The 20,301-nt window shown below is 49.3% G+C and overlaps 1 protein-coding gene across 1 annotated transcript in view; it reads left to right on the top strand.

Moving 5' to 3' along the window:
• Window positions 1-20,301, top strand: part of USP16 (ubiquitin specific peptidase 16) — a 557,777-nt gene that overhangs the window by 85,684 nt on the left and 451,792 nt on the right. The window contains exon 5 of the mRNA XM_029578724.1: window positions 2,508-2,611. Coding sequence (XP_029434584.1) covers window positions 2,508-2,611 — 104 coding nt within the window. The remainder of the gene's footprint in view (window positions 1-2,507; window positions 2,612-20,301) is intronic.

The following is a 20,301-nucleotide window of genomic DNA, read 5'->3' on the forward strand; positions in this document are numbered from 1 at the left end:
GGGTTCTATCAGACAATTCTACCACAGTAGCTTACATAAATCGGCAGGGGGGAATTCGAAGTCGTCAAATGGCGTTAGAAGCCAGCAAACCTTTTCTCTGGGCGGAAAGGCACTTGGATCGCCTGGCAGCTTCCCACAAAGCGGGGAAGAGAATGTTCAAGCAGATCGAGATGTCGTCAACATCTCGATCCTGGCAAGTGGGAGTTATCAAACGTAGCGATGGATCTAATTGTGCGCAGGTGGGGCCCTCCTCACCTAGACCTCATGGCGACGCTAGCCAACACCAAGTCTCCTCGGTTCTTCAACCAGTGGAGGGAGCATTGTTCAGAAGGGGTGGACACGTTGGTTCTCCCCTGGCCCTCCGTTCTTCTCTGTGTTCCCACTGTGGCCGTTAGTAGGGAAGGTTCTTCAGAGAATAGAACTCCATCGCGGTCCGGTTATTCTCGTGGCTCCCGAGTGGCCCCGACAGCCGTGGTTCGCGGCCCTGGTGAATCTCTCGGTGGACGGACCTCTTCGTCTCGATCATCTGCCCCATCTTTTGCGGCAGGGTCCCGTATTTTCCGACCAGGCGGATCGCTTCTGTCTAGCGGCATGGCTTTTGAACTGAGACGTTTAAGACGCAGAGGTTATAAAGATGAAGTTATTGCCACCCTTCTCAGGGCCCGCAAACAATCAACTTCCCTTGCTTATGTGAGGGTTTGGAAGGTTTTTGAAAATGTCTGTCTGTGAAGAGTTGGGTGTTTCGGCTCGCTCGCCTTCTGTTGCGGTTTTACTTTCATTTCTTCAGTGTGGTCTTTCGGTCAGCTCTCTGCGTGTTCAGGTTTCAGCTCTTGGTTCTCTCCTGGGCACCATTGAGAGTTGGCCGGTCGCCTCTCATCTGGATGTCGTTCGTTTTCTCAGAGGCGCTAAGCATTTAAGGCTGCCTGTCCGGTCTATTTGTCCTTCGTGGAATTTGAATTTGGTGCTTCGAGCTCTTTGTACGACTCCGTTTGAGCCTCTTCATCATGCCACTCTCAAGGACTTGACTCTCAAGACAGTTTTCCTGGTTGCTATCTGTTCAGCCAGGAGAGTGTCTGAGCTTCAAGCTCTATCTTGTAGAGACCCTTTCTTGCGTTTTTCAGACTCGGGCGTTTCTCTAAAGACTGTACCTTCTTTTTTGCCTAAGGTTGTTTCGTCTTTTCACATTAACCAGTCCGTTGAACTCCCCGCTTTTTCGCCAGAGGATCTCGAGGCATCTGGTAATAGTGATCTCCGTCGTCTTGACGTCAAACAAGTCTTATTGCATTATCTTGAAGTCACTAATGTTTTTCGGGTTTCCGATCATCTTTTTGTCCTGTGGAGTGGTCCCAGTAGGGGGAAGCAAGCTTCTAAGGCTACAATTGCTCGCTGGTTGAAGGAGGCTATTTCTTCAGCCTACAGTTGCAAGGGCCAACCAGTTCCTGAAGGCCTTAAAGCTCATTCTTTACATTCTCAAGCGACTTCTTGGGTGGAGTCTCAATTGGTGTCGCTGCAAGAAATATGTAGGGTGGCTACATGGAAATCTCTTCATACATTTGCTCGTCACTACCGACTCGATGTTCAGGCTCCAGCCTTTGGTTGGCAGGTGCTTCAAGCGGGACTGTCTGGGTCCCACCCTCTATAGGGAAGCTTTGGGGACATCCCATGGTCTGGACTGATCCGGGTACATACAGGGAAAGGAAAATTAGTTCTTACCTGATAATTTTCGTTCCTGTAGTACCACGGATCAGTGCAGACACCCGCCCATTCTTATTCTGTCCGCTCGAATTTTGTTCTTGTTAATATTGCTTTTTTGTTTTTTTCCTTCTTACAGGTTTTTTCTCTATTTTTGTCTCCTGCATCATCTTTCTGGGATTTACTGTTAGGCACTGGAAGCATCTTTACGATGATCAGGGGTAGTTATACAAGAGTGTTTTAGTCACACAGTTCATTCAATTGTTTTGTGTTAAATTATATTTGCTATTTATCCTGGTACTTGCTTGATCTTATACCTTTTCTGCTTTGACAATAGTTATACTGAGGGTTCCTGGGTGGGTTCCATCCTTATATGGGCTAGCCTCAGAACTCTGGTCTGTCTCCAACTGCTGGAACGGGGGCTTAACCCATGGTCTGGAGTGATCCGTGGTACTACAGGAACGAAAATTATCAGGTAAGAACTAATTTTCCTATCTCCTCCATGAAACTTCTACTAAGTCACTTTGATTAATTGGCCCAGCAACTAACTGGTGGTGATGTCATTCAAGACAGTTTTTTATCCCAGTTTTGTCCTGTTCCCTCTCAAGATACGTAGTTGGCTGCAGCACTTCACTTTAGAAGAGAAGTCCTAATGCTACTCAAGCTGGTTTCTGACAACTCCCAATGACATTCCTATACATAAAATGCTGCTAGATGTTCACTTCAGTCCTAACAACGTTTTTGAAAATGTATAAATATATTTACTTTGGTTCTTTTTGAGGCTAAGCAGTACATTTTGCCTTTTCTGGAGTCAGGTGCTACATGTGTGATAATGAAGTCCCATACAGCAGTTCGAATCGATTAGGTCAACTTGTGGACTATATAAAGAAACAAGCTCTCACTGAAACTCCTAGTACAAGTAAGTCATGTCTACAATAGGTGAGATTTTTAATATCAAAATTTCTTCACTAGAACTTATACTTAAGATCTTGTGAATTGGTCATGTGCTACACATCTTCTCATTTGGAAACTGTTCATATTTTTTTCTACAGGTTTTAATAAAGTATAGGTTTTATTCTTTAGAAGCTGTTCGTGTTTGAAGGTTGCATCTAAAACAAGTTTTTAAAATTTCATGCTGTAAAATATATGGTCTATTCTACTTGTCTCACCAATCTAATGACGTGGGCGGAAGCATCCCTGCAAGGGATCTCAGCTTCCCACATCATGGGAAAAGACAACGTCACTGCAGAGAGAGTCTAGACTAGGGGTAGGGAACCTATGGCTCGCGAGCCAGATGTGGCTCTTTTGATGGCTGCATCTGGCTCGCAGACAAATCTTTAATAAAAAAAGTAAAAATCTTAACAAACCCCCCCACCCTCCTGACACCCCCCAAGACCTTCAAAATTAATTTACTACACCCCCCCCCCCCAGACCTGCCAAAAGCCCCTGGAGGTCCAGCAGGGGTCCAGGAGTGGTCCGGGAGCGATCTCCTGGACTTGGGCTGTCGGCTGCCAGTAGTCAAAATGGCGCCGACGGCCCTTTGCCCTCACTATGTCACTGGGGTCGACCAATGGCGGCGGTAGCCCCTGTGACATAGTAAGGGCAAAGGACAGTCTGCTGCCAGTAATCAAAATGGCGTAGACGGCCCTTTGCCCTCACTATGTCACTGGGGTCGACCAATGGCGGCGGTAGCCCCTGTGACATAGTAAGGGCAAAGGACCGTCTGCTGCCAGTAATCAAAATGGCGTAGACGGCCCTTTGCCCTCACTATGTCACAGGGGCTACCGCCGCCATTGGTTGACCCCAGTGACATAGTCAGGGGAAAGGACCGTCGGCGCCATTTTGACTACTGGCAGCCGACAGCCCAAGTCCAGGAGATTGCTCCTGGACCCCTGCTGGACTACCAGGGACTTTTGGCAGGTCTTGGGGGGGCATCAGGAGAGTAGGGGGTTGTAGTAAATTAATTTGGTAGGTCTTGTATGTCTCTCACGGAATTACATTTTAAAATGTGGCGTTCATGGCTCTCTCAGCCAAAAAGGTTCCCGACCCCCTGGTCTAGACCTAGGGGAATGGATGCTGTTGAAAGCCTTCCAGTTTATAGTAAACCGCTGGGGAACCCAGCCATGGATCTCCTGGCAACCCATTCCAACTCCCAAGTTCTTCAGCCGCAGACAGGAACCGCATTCCCGGGGAATGGACGCCCTCATCCAGACCTGGCCACAGGAAGACCTGCTGTACGCCTTTCCCTCATGGCCACCACTGGGCGGGATTATCTGCAAGACAGAACACCACAGGGGCTAGTACTTCTATGGCCCCGGACTGGCCAAGAAGGCCACTTTACGCAGGCATGCGAAGACTTCTTGCGGGGAACCCTCTGTGTCTACCTCCACATGGGGACCTTCTCCGGCAAGGACCGATCCTCCACAAAGACCCAATTCTATTCTCTCTTATGGTCTGGCCAATAAGAGGACTCTCCTGAAGAAGAGCGGATACTCTAGGTCAGTGATTGACACCTTACTCAGAGCACGCAAGTTCTCCATGTCTCTAACTTACATACGAATATGGAGAATATTCGAAGCCTGGTATGAGGACCGCGAGATCCTTCCGTGGACAGTCAAAACCCCCATAATCCTGGAATTTCTGCAGGACAGCTTGAAGAAGGGGTTGTCTCTCAACTCCCTCAAGGTTCAGGTGGCGCGCTGGCCTGCTTCAGAGCCAAGTGGACGGCATCAGTCTATCAATCCATCCAGATGTTTCCTGCTTCCTAAGAGGGGTCAAACAAATCAGACCACCATTAAAGTGGCCAGTGCCCCTATGGAATCTCAGCCTAGTACTAGACTTCCTAGTGGGAGTTTCCTTCAGACCTACTCGCGGTCTGTCACTATGGCTCCTGACCTTGAAGACTGCATTCCTAGTGGCAATATTTTCAGCCCGTTGCATCTCTGAGCTTCAAGCACTATCCTGTTGAGAACCGTTCCTCAGGTTCACACCAGGATCCATACAACTACGCACAGTCCCCTCTTTTCTTCCTAAGGTGGTTTCTCAATTTCATCTAAACCAAACCATATTGCTACAATCTCCAGACTAACATAAGGACTCTGAAGACTCATGCCATCTTTGCCACCTAAACGTCGGCAGACTCCTAGTCAGATACCTGGAAAGATCGGAATCTGTACAAAAGATGGACCACCTATTCGTCCTTCACAGCGGGAAGAAACAAGGGGAAGCGGCCTCGCGGGCAACCATAGCCCGCTGGATCAAAGAAGTAATCAAGGCGGCCTACATAGAGGCAGGGAAGCCTCCACCTCTACAAGTCAAGTCTCATTCTACTAGAGCCCAGGCAGTGTCCTGGGCAGAAACCAAGATGCTGTCACCCACTGAGATCTGTCGGGTGGCGATGTGGTCCTCTATATATACCTTCTCGAGGTTCTACCGCCTGGATGTCCAGGCCCGGGAAGACACATCATTTGCAAGGGCAGTACTAAGTGGGCCACTGGCAGCCTCACTCCCGGTTCGGGAATAGCTTTTGACCATCCCATTGGTCCTGAGTCCACCTGCTACATACTAGGAAATGGAGAAATTACTTCCCTGATAATTTCGTTTTCCTTAGTGTAGACAGATGGACTCAGCATTCCCGCCCATGATTACCCCAAACTCCGGAAACCTCGGGTGACAATCCCGGAGAGCAAGACAAGCATGGGTAAGCCAGGTATTACTCCTAGTTAGACACCCATAGTTGCTGGGTGTCAGTGTTTTTTTGGTTGAGTACACTGATGGTCTCCAATTTGGAAATCAGTTTAACCAGTCCTAGTTAATCAAGTTAGCCAAGTTATTAAGACACACAGGGCCGGAGGAACCGCTAGGCCTGTGCCTAGGGCACTGAGACTTAGGGGGCGCCGCGGCAGACAGCAGAATTTTGAAAGGGCAAAAAGTGCCCTTTCAAAATTCTGCCAGCCCCCGACTCACCCTGTAAACTGTTTACTAAACAAAATGGCACCGGTGACCTTTAGCCCCTGTCACATGGTAGGGGCTACCGGTGCCATTGGTTGGCTCCTGTCACATGGTAGGGGTTGAAGGCCACCAGCACCATTTTGGTTAGTGGCAGCCGAGGTCCCGGGAGCGGCAGATAGCTCCCGGGCCCTCCACTGGACCACCAGGGGGGGGGGGGGGCTGGCAGAATTTTGACAGGGCACATTTTGCCCTGTCAAAATTCTGCTGCCTGCCGCAGCACCCCCTAAGTCCCGGCGCCTGGTCTCCGGGTGCGCCGATCTTCCTTTCTTCGGCCATGTGATCAGCTAGACCGGCTGCATGGAGCTTCTTTCTGTGTGTGTGTGTGTGTGTGTGTGTCAGGCCGATACAGTAAGGAGCGGTAGGAGGAGGTGCATTAGTGCCGGGCGCGCCCACGTTTGCTGCACGCACAGTCCGGATCACCTACCGCTCGATACTGTATTAAAATTGCATGCAAATACTAGCCGTGTCCATGAAGCGCAATCCATTTTACTGTATAGGCGCTTATACAGCACCTATACAGTTTCCTGGGTGCGCTGGTACCTGTTATTTCAAATGACATTTGAAATGACAGGTACCAGGAAGTGGATACAGGAGAAGGGCTAACTGACCCCCTAACTCTCCCTGTTTAATGTAACGCTCCCTGTTTAATGTAACTTTACTTTCTACCTTGATGTTAATTGGTTTCCCCTCAGTTACATTGTAAACCGGTACGATAAGACCTAGTCTTGAGCATCGGTATAGTAAAAGAAATTAAATAAATAAATAAATAAACTCCTCCCCCTCCAGGACTCCTTCCTCTCAACAGGCCAGGCCATCCTCCCCCTGAGCCCCAGCCACCCCCTTAACTTCCCTCAAACTTTCCGCCAGTCCTTGCTCACCTGCCCTGGCCGCATCCATCTCCCGCGCTGACAGCTCCGGAGCAGCCCCAGTCCCCTCTCCCCTCCTCCCGGGGGCAGCCGGCGGCGGCGAGAGCGGCTTCGGCAGCCCGGCGCGGATCGAGCGCTCCCTATTCTCTAAAAGGTAATGCGTGCACGCCGTGACCTCGGACGTCCAGCTGGGCGCTCAGGTCATGGCGTGCGACGTCCGAGGTCACGGCGTGCACGCATTACCTTTTAGAGAATAGGGAGCGCTCGATCCGCCCCGGGCTGCCGAAGCCGCTCTCGTCGCCGCCGGCTGCCCCCGGGAGGAGGGGAGAGGGGACTGGGGCTGCTCCGGAGCTGCCAGGGCAGGTGAGTGGGGGCTGGCGGAAAGTAGGGGGGAGTCAGGGGATGGCTGGGGCTCAGGGAGAGGATGGCCTGGCCTGTTGAGAGGAAGGAATCCTGGAGGGGGAGGAGTTAGGGGGTCAATCAGCCCCTGGGGCTGCTCAGGAGCTGTCAGCGCGGGAGATCGGCATCCATGGACGCGGCCAGGGCAGGTGAGCGGGGGCTGGCGGAAAGTTTGCTTGGTCTTGTCCCGGGGAGTTAGGGGGTCAGGCAGTGAAGCGGGGCTGGCTGGGGCTGCTCCGGAGCTGTCAGCGCGGGAGATGGACGCGGCCAGGGCAGGTGAGCGAGGGCTGGCGGAAAGTTTGCTCGGTCTTGTCCCGGGGAGTTAGGGGGGTCAGCTAGTGAAGCGGGGCTGGCTGGGGCTGCTCCGTGGCCCGTGAAATTTCATCTCGGCTTGCCTGATGCTCCACACTAATGTAGGGGTAGGCGGTAAATTAGCAGGTTAAACGCACGGCAAAACTGCAGGTTTAAAAAGCGATAATCGGGCCGCGCGTTACTGTATGTGAGGGAATAGCTAATCCGATCGTTTACATCTCATATACATGCCGCGGGCGGAAAGGGTTACCCATTGATTTAAAGAGGTGGTAAGGATGGGTTAAAGGGGATAGTGAGTTGCGGGTTGGACTAATGCGGCCAAATTGTGAGTAGAAAGCGGGTTAGAAGCAAGGTAACTGCGGCCGCACTTTACTGTATTGGCCTGTGTGTGTGAGAAAGGAATGGAGCTTCTTTCTGTGTGTGTGTGTGAGAGAAAGATATGAAATTTAATGTGGATAAGTGCAAGGTGATGCATATTGGGAAAAATAACCCATGCTATAACTACATAATGTTGGGTTCCATATTAGGTGCTACAACCCAAGTAAGAGATCTAGGTGTCATAGTGGATAATACATTGAAATCGTCGGTTCAGTGTGCTGCGGCAGTCAAAAAAGCAAACAGAATGTTGGGAATTATTAGAAAGGGAATGGTGAATAAAACGGAAAATGTCATAATGCCTCTGTATCGCTCCATGGTGAGACCGCACCTTGAATACTGTGTACAATTCTGGTCGCCACATCTCAAAAAAGATATAATTGCGATGGAGAAGGTACAGAGAAGGGCTACCAATATGATAAGGGGAATGGAACAACTCCCCTATGAGGAAAGACTAGAGGTTAGGATTTTTCGGCTTGGAGAAGAGACTGTTGAGGAGGGATATGATAGAGATGTTTAAAATTATGAGAGGTCTAGAACGGGTAGATGTGAATCGGTTATTTACTCTTTCGGATAGTAGAAAGACTAGGGGGGCACTCCATGAAGTTAGCATTGGCCACATTTAAAACTAATCGGAGAAAGTTCTTTTTTACTCAACGCACAATTAAACTCTGGAATTTGTTGCCAGAGGATGTGGTTAGTGCAGTTAGTATAGCTGTGTTTCAAAAAGGATTGGATAAGTTCTTGGAGGAGAAGTCCATTACCTGCTATTAAGTTCACTTAGAGAATAGCCACTGCCATTAGCAATGGTTACATGGAATAGACTTAGTTTTTGGGTACTTGCCAGGTTCTTATGGCATGGATTGGCCACTGTTGGAAACAGGATGCTGGGCTTGATGGACCCTTGGTCTGACCCAGTATGGCATTTTCTTATGTTCTTATGTTCTTTCTGTGTGTATGTGTGTGTGAGAAAGGAATGGAGCTTCTTTCTGTGTGTGTGTCAGGCCGATTACAGTAAAGCGTGGCCGCAGTTACCCTGCTTCTAACCCACTTCTAACTCACAATTTGGCTGCGTAAGTCCAACCCGCGATTCACTACCCCTTTACTCATCCTTACCGCTTCTTTAAATCAACCGGTAACCCTTTCCGCCCGCAGCATGTATATGAGATGTAAACGCTCCGATTAGCTATTCCCTCCCATACAGCAATGTGCGCCCCAATTATCTCCTTTTTAACCTGTAGTTTTGCTGCGCGTTTAACCTGATAACTTACTGCCTACCCTTACCCCTGCATTAGTGTGGAGCGTCAGGTCAGAGAGACGAAATTTCATGGGCAAACGACCCCCTCACCCCCCGGGACCCTTACCCTGGCGTTAGTGTGGTGTGACAGCAATAGGCAGACTCCGGTCAAAATCCCCCCCCCCCCCCCCCCGAAGCAGGGCGAAAATCGGCTCGACATGTCATTAAAACAAAAGTAAATAAAGTATAATAAAAGTAAACTTACTGCATGAGAATTTTCTTTGAACAGTCCTCTCTCCCCTCCTCCCGAGGCGCGCACTGCAGCTCCCCTGCCTCCCGGGGGCAAGCGTACGGGCGAAAGTGAATGAATGCACGCCTGTACGCAGCGGGAGCCGGCGGGCGTGCATTCATTCACTCACCTTCGCGGACATGCATGCATTCATCCAGGTGGAGGGAGCCGGCGGCGAAAGCAGCTTCCAGCAGTCCCCGCTGGTGAAGGTGAATGAATGCGCTCCTGTGCGTGCAATTTGCGTTCGCTAATGCACTGCCTTGAGCGCCCAAATTGCACACACAGGCGTGCATTCATTCACCTTCGCCGCCAGCTGCCCCTGGGAGGCAGGGGCGCTGCAGTACGCACCTCGGGAGGAGAGAGAGGACTGTTCAAAGAAAATTCACATGCATTAAGTTTATTCTTATTACTCTTATTACACTTTATTCACTTTTGTTTTAATTTTCGCGCTGCCTTGCTTCGGGAGAGGGGGGGGAGAGGACTCGCAATCCCCCCTGGTACCAGTCATTTCAAACGTCATTTGAAATGACAGGTACCAACGCACCCAGGATGCTGTATAGCGCTCTATACAGTAAAATGGATTGCGCGGGCATAAGGCTTCACGGACGCTTCTTGGACGCGGCTTGCATTTGCAAGCTATTTAAATACAGTATCGAGCGGTAGGTGATCCGAACTGTGCGTGCGGCAAACGCGGGTGCGCCCAGCCGTTAAGCACCTCTTCCTACCGCTCCTTACTGTATCGGCCTGCCAGTGAGAAAGGAATGGAGCTTCTTTGTGTGTGTGTGTGTGTGTGTGTGAGAGAGGAATCTGCCTGTTTAAAAAAAAAAAAAAGAAAAAAAAGAAATGTGATAATACATATACCTCAACTTTTGTGCCGGTAGCGCAACTTTTGAAAAGTTGGATGAAAGATGAAATTATCAAAGTGGGTAGAGACAAATACTAAAGCAAAAAAAAATTAAAAAGTATTTAAAATGTTCATCTCAGCAAAATCACAAATTTAACATACTGATGCCAGGTGGAGTTTTTGGTTGTGTTTTTTTTAAGCATAATTTAAGCATGAAGAGATGGAGCATGTGGCTGTGAGAGGGCATGTGTTATGACTGTCCAAATCCGGAAGTGGATCCTTAGGCCGACCGACCCGGAGGGAACGGTCGGGAGGCAGAACTCACACTGGGTAGACGAAGCTTCACCTGGAAACCCGTGACCCCTCCAGAGGAGCTGTGGGAGCCCGGGTCGCTAGGACTTAGGAGTCTTCACCCTGGAAGTCCGAGGTCCCCCCAGGAGGAGCCCGTAGGGACCCGGACCGCTGGGACTTAGGTGAAGAACCGAAGAAACCCAGGGAAGGAGAGTGAACCGGAGTCAAGGCGGCAGGCAAGCAGAAGTCAGGGTCACGAACCGGAGGTCAAGGCAGGCGGCAGGCAAGCAGAAGTCAGGGTCACGAACCGGAGATCAAGGCAGGCGGCAGGCAAGCAGAAGTCAGGGTCACGAACCAGAGGTCAAGGCAGGCAGAGATCAGGCAGAAGCAGAACCGCAAGAGCAAGCAGAAGTCCAGGAAGCAGGCAAGAATCAAGGTCAGGCAGGCAGAATCCAAGACGGGCAGCAGGAATCAGGAACCAGGTAGACAGAACGGCAACTAGTACTTCAAACCTCGTTGCAAGGCAATTAGAAAATCCCCGGTCCCCGGTTTAAATCCCCTTACCCGGCGTCTGATGTCATAGGAGGCGTGTCAGCACATCCGGGTGCTGACGCTGAAAACGCTGGCCCCTGCGCGCGCGTTCCCCCGACGAGGGGAGGAGTCTTCGGCGGTGTCTCCCTTGTGGAGATGCTGCTGCCATGCGGCCTGGAAGGCCGCGAATCGGGCGCTCTGCGGCGCGGTCCTCGGCGTGGGAGGGAGCGGTAAGTGCACGGTCACCACCCTAATGACCGGAACTGTAACAGTACCCCCCCTTTTATGCCCCCTCCGAAGAGGACCGGGTTTCCCGGGATTATCCAAGTGAAACTGAGTCAGCAGAGACTTGTCCAAGATATTCCTTGCAGGCTCCCAGGAGTCTTCCTCGGGGCCACAGCCCTCCCATGCAAGTAAATACTCCCATCGACGATTGTGAAAGCGCACATCCCGTACTTCGTGTACTTGGTAAACAGGTTCCTCAGGAGAAGAGGTTGCGATATCATCAGGAGTAAGACGATGAAAACGAGAGTACACCACAGGTTTCAAAAGGGATACGTGAAACACGTTGTGGATACGTAACGATGATGGGAGGCGAAGCCTATAGGACACCAAGCCTATTCGTTCAGCCACGGGAAAAGGACCACAGAATTTGGGGCACAACTTGCGAGAGTGACCTGGGAAGTGAAGGTTCTTGGTGCTTAGCCATACCTTCGTACCGGTCAACAATTCTGGTGCGGGACGTCGATGACGATTCACCACTTTCAGTGTCCTTTGAGCTGCTGTGGAGAGTCGCTGCTGAAGAGTCCTCCAGAGTTGATGAAGCTGGGTGGCCAATGACTGGACCACTGGGGATGGAACATCCACAGGAAGTGGAACCGGAGGTCTGAGATGACGTCCAAAGACTATCCGGAACGGTGACTAACCTGTGAAGGAATGCTGGTGATTATTGTACGCGAATTCAGCCCACGGTAGAAGGGAGACCCAATTGTCCCTTTTCTCAGAAATGTAACTGTGAAGAAATAGTTTGAGGGACCGGTTCATTCGTTCGGTCTGTCCATTACTTTGTGGGTGAAACGCGGTGGACAGATTCAGCTGAACTCCAAACTTCTTACACATGGCACGCCAGTAGCGAGCTGTGAATTGAGACCCACGGTCGGATACTATGCTCTGTGGGAGACCATGAGCTCGGAAGATATGTTGTATAAATAGGCGTGCCAATTCTGGAGCAGATGGAAGTTTGGGCAGGGGTACTAGGTGAACCATTTTAGAGAACCGATCCACGGTGACCCAAATCACTGTATTACCCTCTGACGGAGGCAAATCCACCACGAAGTCCGTAGCGATGTGGGTCCAAGGTTCCGTGGGAATAGGCAGGGGTTGTAGAAGTCCCCAGGGCTGACCAACGAGAGGTTTTTGTCTGGCACATACTGGGCAAGACGTCACATATTCGTATACGTCCTGTCGCACCCGAGGCCACCAGTAGTATCGGTTTAACAGAGATAAGGTCCTTTCCCGACCGGCGTGGCCTCCTGTGAGAGAGTCATGGGCCCACTCCAGGACCTTCCTTCGATCACGTCGAGGCACTATCACTCTTCCAGGAGTGGAGATACAGGTGCTGGCAAGGAAGATTTTAGCTGGATTGATGATGTACTGCGGAGGGTCATCCTTTTCTTCAAAGATGGTATTACGGGAAAGTGCGTCAGCTCGAATATTCTTCGATGCTGGTCGGTACTTGAGGATGAAATCAAAACGACTAAAAAATAACGACCAGCGAGCCTGCCTGGGGTTAAGGCGCTGGGCTTGTGAAAGGAACTCCAAATTCTTATGGTCCGTATACACCGTGACCTGATGTTGAGCTCCCTCCAGCCACTGCCTCCATTCTTCGAACGCCAATTTGATGGCCAGGAGCTCCTTATCGCCGATCCCGTAGTTGCTCTCGGCCGGCGTAAATTTTTTGGAAAAATAGGAGCACGGTAACAAATTCCCAGAACTGAAGTACTGGGACAGAACTGCTCCTACCGCCACACTGGAAGCGTCCACCTCCACCACGAAGGGACGTAGCGGATCAGGATGGCGAAGACAGGTCTCCAACAGAAATGCGTCCTTTAGAACTTGAAATGCTTTACAAGCTTCAGGAGTCCAGTGTTGCGTATCAGCTCCCTTCTTGGTTAGGGCGGTCAGTGGTGCTACAAGCCGGGAATATCCTGGGATAAAGTGCCTGTAAAAGTTCGCGAAGCCTAAAAAGCGTTGTAACGCCTTTAAGCCCACGGATTGAGGCCACTTCTTAATAGCAGATACCTTTTCGGGGTCCATACTGAACCCAGTAGCGGAGATGATATACCCCAAAAAGGGCAAAGAGTCCTGCTCAAAAAGACATTTCTCCAGTTTTGCGTAGAGGTGCTTATCCCTGAGAATCTGAAGCACTTGTCGAACTTGACGTCGATGAGTGTTCAAATCTTGTGAGAATATGAGGACATCGTCCAAATATACTATAACGCAGGAGTTGAGCAGATCCCTAAGGATCTCGTTCATTAAATGCTGGAATACTGCGGGAGCATTGCATAAGCCGAACGGCATGACCAAATACTCGTAGTGTCCGTCCCGGGTATTGAAGGCGGTCTTCCACTCATCCCCGGGACGGATACGGACCAAGTTGTAGGCCCCCCTTAAGTCCAGCTTTGTAAAGACTCGCGCTCCTTGGAGCTTGTCTAATAATTCTGGAATCAAAGGTAACGGGGACCGGTTCTTTCTGGTAATAGCATTCAAGCCCCGATAATCGATGCAGGGTCGCAATGAGCCATCCTTTTTAGCCACAAAAAAGAATCCCGCCCCTGCAGGCGATTTGGATGTCCGAATGAATCCTTTGGCGAGGTTTTCCTTGATATAGTCCGACATGGCTTTGGTCTCAGGCTGAGAGAGGGGATACACCCTACCCCGGGGTGGCACTGCACCGGGAAGAAGCTCGATAGCACAGTCGAAGGGACGATGGTGTGGTAGTAATTCCGCCTTTTCCTTAGAGAAGACGTCGGAAAAGTCACTGTACGGATCCGGAAGTAGTGGCCCGGTGTGTGCCAATGGGACGGGTGGAACCACTGTAGACTTAATGCATGACTGGAAGCAATGGGAGCTCCATTGCGTGATCTGTAAGTCCTCCCAGCGAATTACTGGAGAATGTTGCTGTAACCAGGGCAGACCAAGAACTATTGGATGTACTGACCTTTCTAAGACTAGGAACGAGATCATCTCTTCATGTAATAGTCCAGTCTGGAGAGTAATCGGAGTGGTGGCAAGGGAAATGCTACCAGGCAAAGGGGTTCCATGGATGGAGGTAACACGTAGTGGGGGTTCACGGGGTTGCGTGGTTAATTGAAGCTGCTGCACAAGTGCGTGAGTGATAAAGTTACCTCCAGCTCCGGAGTCAATCAGGGCCCGTGTCTCAAAAGAACCTCCTGAGACCTTCAGGGTTACCAGTACTGTACATTGAGGAGCAGCATTGAAACAGCCCAGGAGACACTCCTCCTTCACTCCTAGGCGTGGGCGTTTCCCGGCCGTTCCTTGCATTGAGAAAGGAAGTGTCCCTTTCCGCCGCAATACAGACACAATCCCAATGTCCGGCGGCGGCGTTTCTCCTCTTCGGATAGCGAAGTTCTTCCTAACTGCATAGGTTCTTCGGATGAGGGTTCAGTGGAAGCCCCTGTGGACCGAGGCGCCAGAGTGAGTGGCCTCGAGAAAGCAGGAGCCAGTGGCGACATACGCCGGGGAGGGCATACCTCCCTGGCTCTTTGTTGCAAACGCTGATCAATGCGTCCAGAGAGTTCAATGTGTCAAGGTCCTCAGGGAGGTCTCTGGCGGCCAGAACATCCTTAATGCGACCTGCCAGGCCTTCAAGGAAGATCCCTCGAAGAGCATCATCACGCCAGCCCACCTCTAGTGCCAGCGTGCAGAATTCTAAAGCGTACTCCGCCAGAGTACGGGCTCCCTGCCGGATCTGTAGTAGTTCAGAAGTCGCGGAAGTCTGGCGAGCGGGTTCATCAAAGGCTGCTCGAAAGTTAGCCACGAAGTGATCCAGGTTAGTGAGAGTGGTATCGCTCTTCTCCCACATGGGCGATGCCCAGTTCAGGGCCTTGCCATCCAGCAAGGAAAAAATGTATGCGACCTTGACGGAATCCGTAGGGAATTGGTTAGGAAGCAAAGCAAACCGCACAAAACACTGATTTAGGAATCCGCGACACCCCTTGGCGTCCCCTGCATATCGTGACGGAGCAGGAAGCTGCGTGGGTGTCTGGAGCGTGACGACTGGAGCGGGTGCTGGCACCGGAACTGGTGCAGGGGGTTCGGCATCCATACGGGTAGCCATCCGCTCCACCGTGGCTACCAAGGAATCCAGCACCTGTTGTTGCTGCACCAACCGCTGAGCGAGCCCTGGGATGGCCTGAAGACCAGCGAGATCTGCCGGATCCATGGCCTTGCAAACTGTTATGACTGTCCAAATCCGGAAGTGGATCCTTAGGCCGACCGACCCGGAGGGAACGGTCGGGAGGCAGAACTCACACTGGGTAGACGAAGCTTCACCTGGAAACCCGTGACCCCTCCAGAGGAGCTGTGGGAGCCCGGGTCGCTAGGACTTAGGAGTCTTCACCCTGGAAGTCCGAGGTCCCCCCAGGAGGAGCCCGTAGGGACCCGGACCGCTGGGACTTAGGCGAAGAACCGAAGAAACCCAGGGAAGGAGAGTGAACCAGAGTCAAGGCGACAGGCAAGCAGAAGTTGGGGTCACGAACCGGAGATCAAGGCAGGCGGCAGGCAAGCAGAAGTCAGGGTCACGAACCGGAGATCAAGGCAGGCGGCAGGCAAGCAGAAGTCAGGGTCACGAACCAGAGGTCAAGGCAGGCAGAGATCAGGCAGAAGCAGAACCGCAAGAGCAAGCAGAAGTCCAGGAACCAGGCAGCAGGCAAGAATCAAGGTCAGGCAGGCAGAATCCAAGACGGGCAGCAGGAATCAGGAACTGGGTAGACAGAACGGCAACTAGTACTTCAAAGAAGGAACCTCGTTGCAAGGCAATTAGAAAATCCCCGGTTTAAATCCCCTTACCTGGCGTCTGACGTCATAGGAGGCGTGTCAGCACATCCGGGTGCTGACGCTGAAAACGCTGGCCCCTGCGCGCGCGCGTTCCCCCGACGAGGGGAGGAGTCTTCGGCGTCTCCCTTGTGGAGATGCTGCTGCCATGCGGCCTGGAAGGCCGCGAATCGGGCGCTCTGCGGCGCGGTCCTCGGCGTGGGAGGGAGCGGTAAGTGCCCGGTCACCACCCTAATGACCGGAACTGTAACAGCATGTGTGTGATTGAGAGCTTGTGTGTAAGTAAGGGAGAGCGAGAGCATTGTGTGATTGAGAGAGACTGGCCAGAGAGGTGTCACGTGTGTGTGTGAGAGAGACAAGAGACTGGTTGTGGTCTCTAAGGAAGAGGACTGTGAGGACAGCTTCAGCAGCTACTGCTGCTTCTGGTGTGGCCTGCAAGGGAAAGGAGTAGGAGAACTGCTGGAGAAGGTAAGTAAAGGTGGCTTTTTAAGTTCATTTTTCGTGATTGACTACCATTTTAATTATTGGGTAGTATGTGATGTGTCTGCTGTTTGAAATATTTTATTGGTGTTTGGTAAAGCTTTCAAAATTTGCATGAGTCTTTAATTATTGGATATTCTATTCAGCTGTTTTGAAATTATTGTATTTGTATGATTTTATTATTAATGATTTATATATTTATTTATTTATTTATTTAATTTCTTTTCCTATACCGATGCTCAAGACTAGGTCTTATCGTACCGGTTTACAATGTAACTGAGGGGAAACCAATTAACATCAAGGTAGAAAGTAAAGTTACATTAAACAGGGAGCATAAAACCTGGGCAATGGAAGACAGTACAGAGTTTAAACTAAGAAACAATTAGAGAGAGATAAATATATAAATCAACAAAAACTGTAAGATACAAAAACATAGGTTTATCCTAGGCAGTTATTAGCCTGGTATGTCCAGAGGGAGAAGGAAAGGGTGAGGTTGGGTGGGGGGAAGGGATTGGGGAGGGGTGGGGGAGTGAGAGTCAGTGATGGTTGAGGAGATCCTTCAGTGGTAGGCTTCTGCGAACAGCCAGGTTTTCAATTTCTTTCTGAAAGTTGAATGGCATTGTTCTTGGCGTAAGTCTTGTGGAAGTGAATTCCAATGTAGTGGACCTGCTGTTGAAAGAGCTCGCTTGTGAATAGTGTTGTGGACCGATGATTTGTTGGGGGGGGCCTTGAGCGAACCTTTGTAGGCAGTTCTGATCGGTCTTGCGGAAGTATGTAATTCAAGTGGGAAGGTGAGTTGGAGAGTGGATTGCTGGTAGACTGATTTGTGGATGATGGTGAGAGCCTTGAAAAGTATTCTATATTGGATGGGCAGCCAGTGTAGAATTTTTAGTATTGGTGTGATATGGTCCTTGCGACGAGTGTTTGTAAGGATCCTAGCCGCTGCGTTTTGCAGCATCTGAAGAGGTTTGGTGGACGAAGCGGGCAGACCAAGTAATAGAGCGTTACAATAGTCGATCTTTGAAAACAGTATGGCTTGAAGCACCGAACGGAAATCCTTGAAGTGTAAGAGCGGTCTAAGTTGCTTCAGGACCTGTAGCTTGAAGAAGCATTCTTTGGTTGTGGCGTTAATGAATTTTTTGAAATTCATTCTAGAGTCAAGGGTGGCCCCAAGATCTCTGACCTGGTTTGCTAATGGGATGCTAGCATTATTTGCGAGGGGGTTGTTGTCACAAGGGGAGATAACCAGTAGTTCCGTTTTGGAAGTATTTAGGACCAAATTGAGACTCGAGAGCAGAAGGTTGATGGCGTGTAAGCAGTTGTTCCAGAAATTTAGAGTAGAGATGGGGTCTGAGATGGGGATTATGATTTGTACATCGTCCGCGTATATAAAGTGGGTGAGATTGAGACTATTGAGTAGCTGGCATAAAGGGAGTAGATATATATTGAACAGGGTAGGGGAAAGAGACGAACCCTGAGGTACACCTTGGTTTGATGGAATGGAGTGAGATTCTTTGTCATTTATTTTGACTTTGTAGTGTCTGTTGTTCAGAAAGGATGTGAACCAGAGCAGTGCAGAGCCGGATATGCCTATTTCCATTAAGCGGTTTATGAGGATAGTGTGGTTTACAGTGTCGAACGCGGCAGAGATGTCGAGAAGGGCTAGCAGGTAAGATTGTCCCTTGTCAAGGCCCATCAGGATGTTGTCCGTTAGAGAAAGAAGGAGGGATTCTGTGTTTAGGCGTTTCCTGAATCCGAATTGAGAGGGGTAGAGAATATTGTGGGAGTCAAGGTAGTCTGTGAGTCGGATGTTGACAAGCTTTTCCATTAGCTTGGCTATAAAAGGTAGGTTTGCAATGGGGCGGAAGTTTGCAGGGTCGGCTGGGTCCAGGTTGGGTTTTTTAAGTAAGGGTTTAAGTGAAGCAATTTTTAAGGAGTCCGGGACCGATCCTTGATTGAGGGAGCAATTTATGATGTCTGCCAGCGGTTTAGCAATGGTGTTAGGGATGGTGAGAAGTAGTTTGGTCGGTATTTGGTCCAGAGGATGAGTGGAAGGTTTCATTTTCTTGATTATTGATTCAATTTCCAGGGAAATCCAATATATCTGGATTTTATTGCTTTGTTTCATGATGAATGGTGAAATTAGTTTTTTCCATTGTTACACTGTATAGAGTCTGGCGTGATGCGTTTTACAGTTCAGTTTTTGTCAGCACATTTCTATTTATACTTTGTGGCTTTATTCTGTATTTGGTGAGGGTTTGTGTTCTGCATGCAAAGACTGAGATGAAGCATTCTTCTAGCATGTGGTTTCTCTGTAGGGATCTGTAGTATCTTGGCCTGTCCTGTTTTCCTGATAAGAGGTGTATTGATATTTTAGATTCTGGTGTAATATTTGTGGTATTCTTTTTCATAGGTGGGGTTGTTATTCTTTGAGTGTTGGCAAATAGTACTGTGTTGATACGGGAGGACCATGCCAAAATATATCACAATAGGTATGATGCCATATGAATTCCAAGATGCGAAGTTTTCTTGTCAGCATCACAACAGTGCATGAAATTATCACAACTTGTATATTTATTTTACCTCAGAATGTCATTTTTCATGTAAAATGTTATAAATGCATAATTTAAAATTGTGTATGGGGAGGGGGCGCAGACTGAAAGGTTTGTCTAGGATGCTTTTCGAGGAGAATACTGAAGAGCTAAGCTTCCTGCATGGGTATATGTAGGCTGACGTCAGATTGAAATCTGACTCAGTCTCCCATCTGCTATCCAGTAGTACACTATACCCATTGGTCCTGAATCCATCTGACTACACTAAGGAAAACAAAATTATCAGGTAAGTACTTTCTCCATTGGAGTAGTCATTGAAAGCCTGCAAAAACAGACGAGTTATGAGGGTTTACCTAAATTTAGCAAAGTCTATCTTGATATGAAGACTGAGGGAAAGCAAGTTCCAAAAGCTAGGTAAGAGAAACTTATCTCGCACATCATTTCAAGTGTAATTTATTTAGCAGAAAGAAGGGTATAGAAAAACGCTAAATAAAAATAAATAAACAACTCTAGTTGATAGGAATGAAAGTTTTTACTAGGGAGATATGGACAGAGGACGTTTGAGAAGTAAGAAGGTATGCTCCAATGAAGAACCTTTAAATAAGGAATCTGATTTTAAACTGGATGCGGGAAGAGCCTGGCTACCAGTGAAGGTTATATAACAAAGGAGAAATATGATTGAATTTATTTTTTGCCAAAGATAGCTTTGGCAATGGTGTTGTGCACTGTTTGGAGTCTTCTGGACAATGTCATCAATGTCTAGGAAGAATCTTAAGTCTGATAAGTTGATGTGAAAAATAAAATCTTTGGATGAGGCTTGAAAAGTGGGTGGAGAAGGTCAGGTAAGAATCGAGCCTGATTAACAAGGTGGTGACTGAATCCTTCAGAACTATAAGGAAGCCTGCCTAATAGGAGAGGGGAGGATACTCTGTTTTGTTGCTGATGAATCACATGGCCTTCAAATTAGCTGGGTTGACTTTTTAGCTTGAAAGAACCTAACCAATTGATGACTTCTGTCAAACACAGATTAAATTTTTCCTGGAGATCTGTTGACTTAAGATCAACGTTGGTGACAATTTGGATGTCATCAGCATAGAGAGAACTTCTGAAACTTAAACTCTGGATAAGTGTGGCAAGTAGAGACAAATATAAATTGAAAAGGATGGGAGAAAGCACTGAATCCTGGACAAATTGCAAGTCTGGTACTATTCCAGCAAACTTGATATGTTCTATTTTCAATATGTGATGGATGGGCACACTAGACGGGCCATACAGACTTTTTCTGCTAACATGTTTCAAGGAAGAAGACCATTCGATCCATGGTTTCCTCGGTCTCGGCCCGTTGA

This window comes from Rhinatrema bivittatum, chromosome 15 (genome assembly GCF_901001135.1).
Source record: "Rhinatrema bivittatum chromosome 15, aRhiBiv1.1, whole genome shotgun sequence".
Taxonomy (NCBI): domain Eukaryota; kingdom Metazoa; phylum Chordata; class Amphibia; order Gymnophiona; family Rhinatrematidae; genus Rhinatrema; species Rhinatrema bivittatum.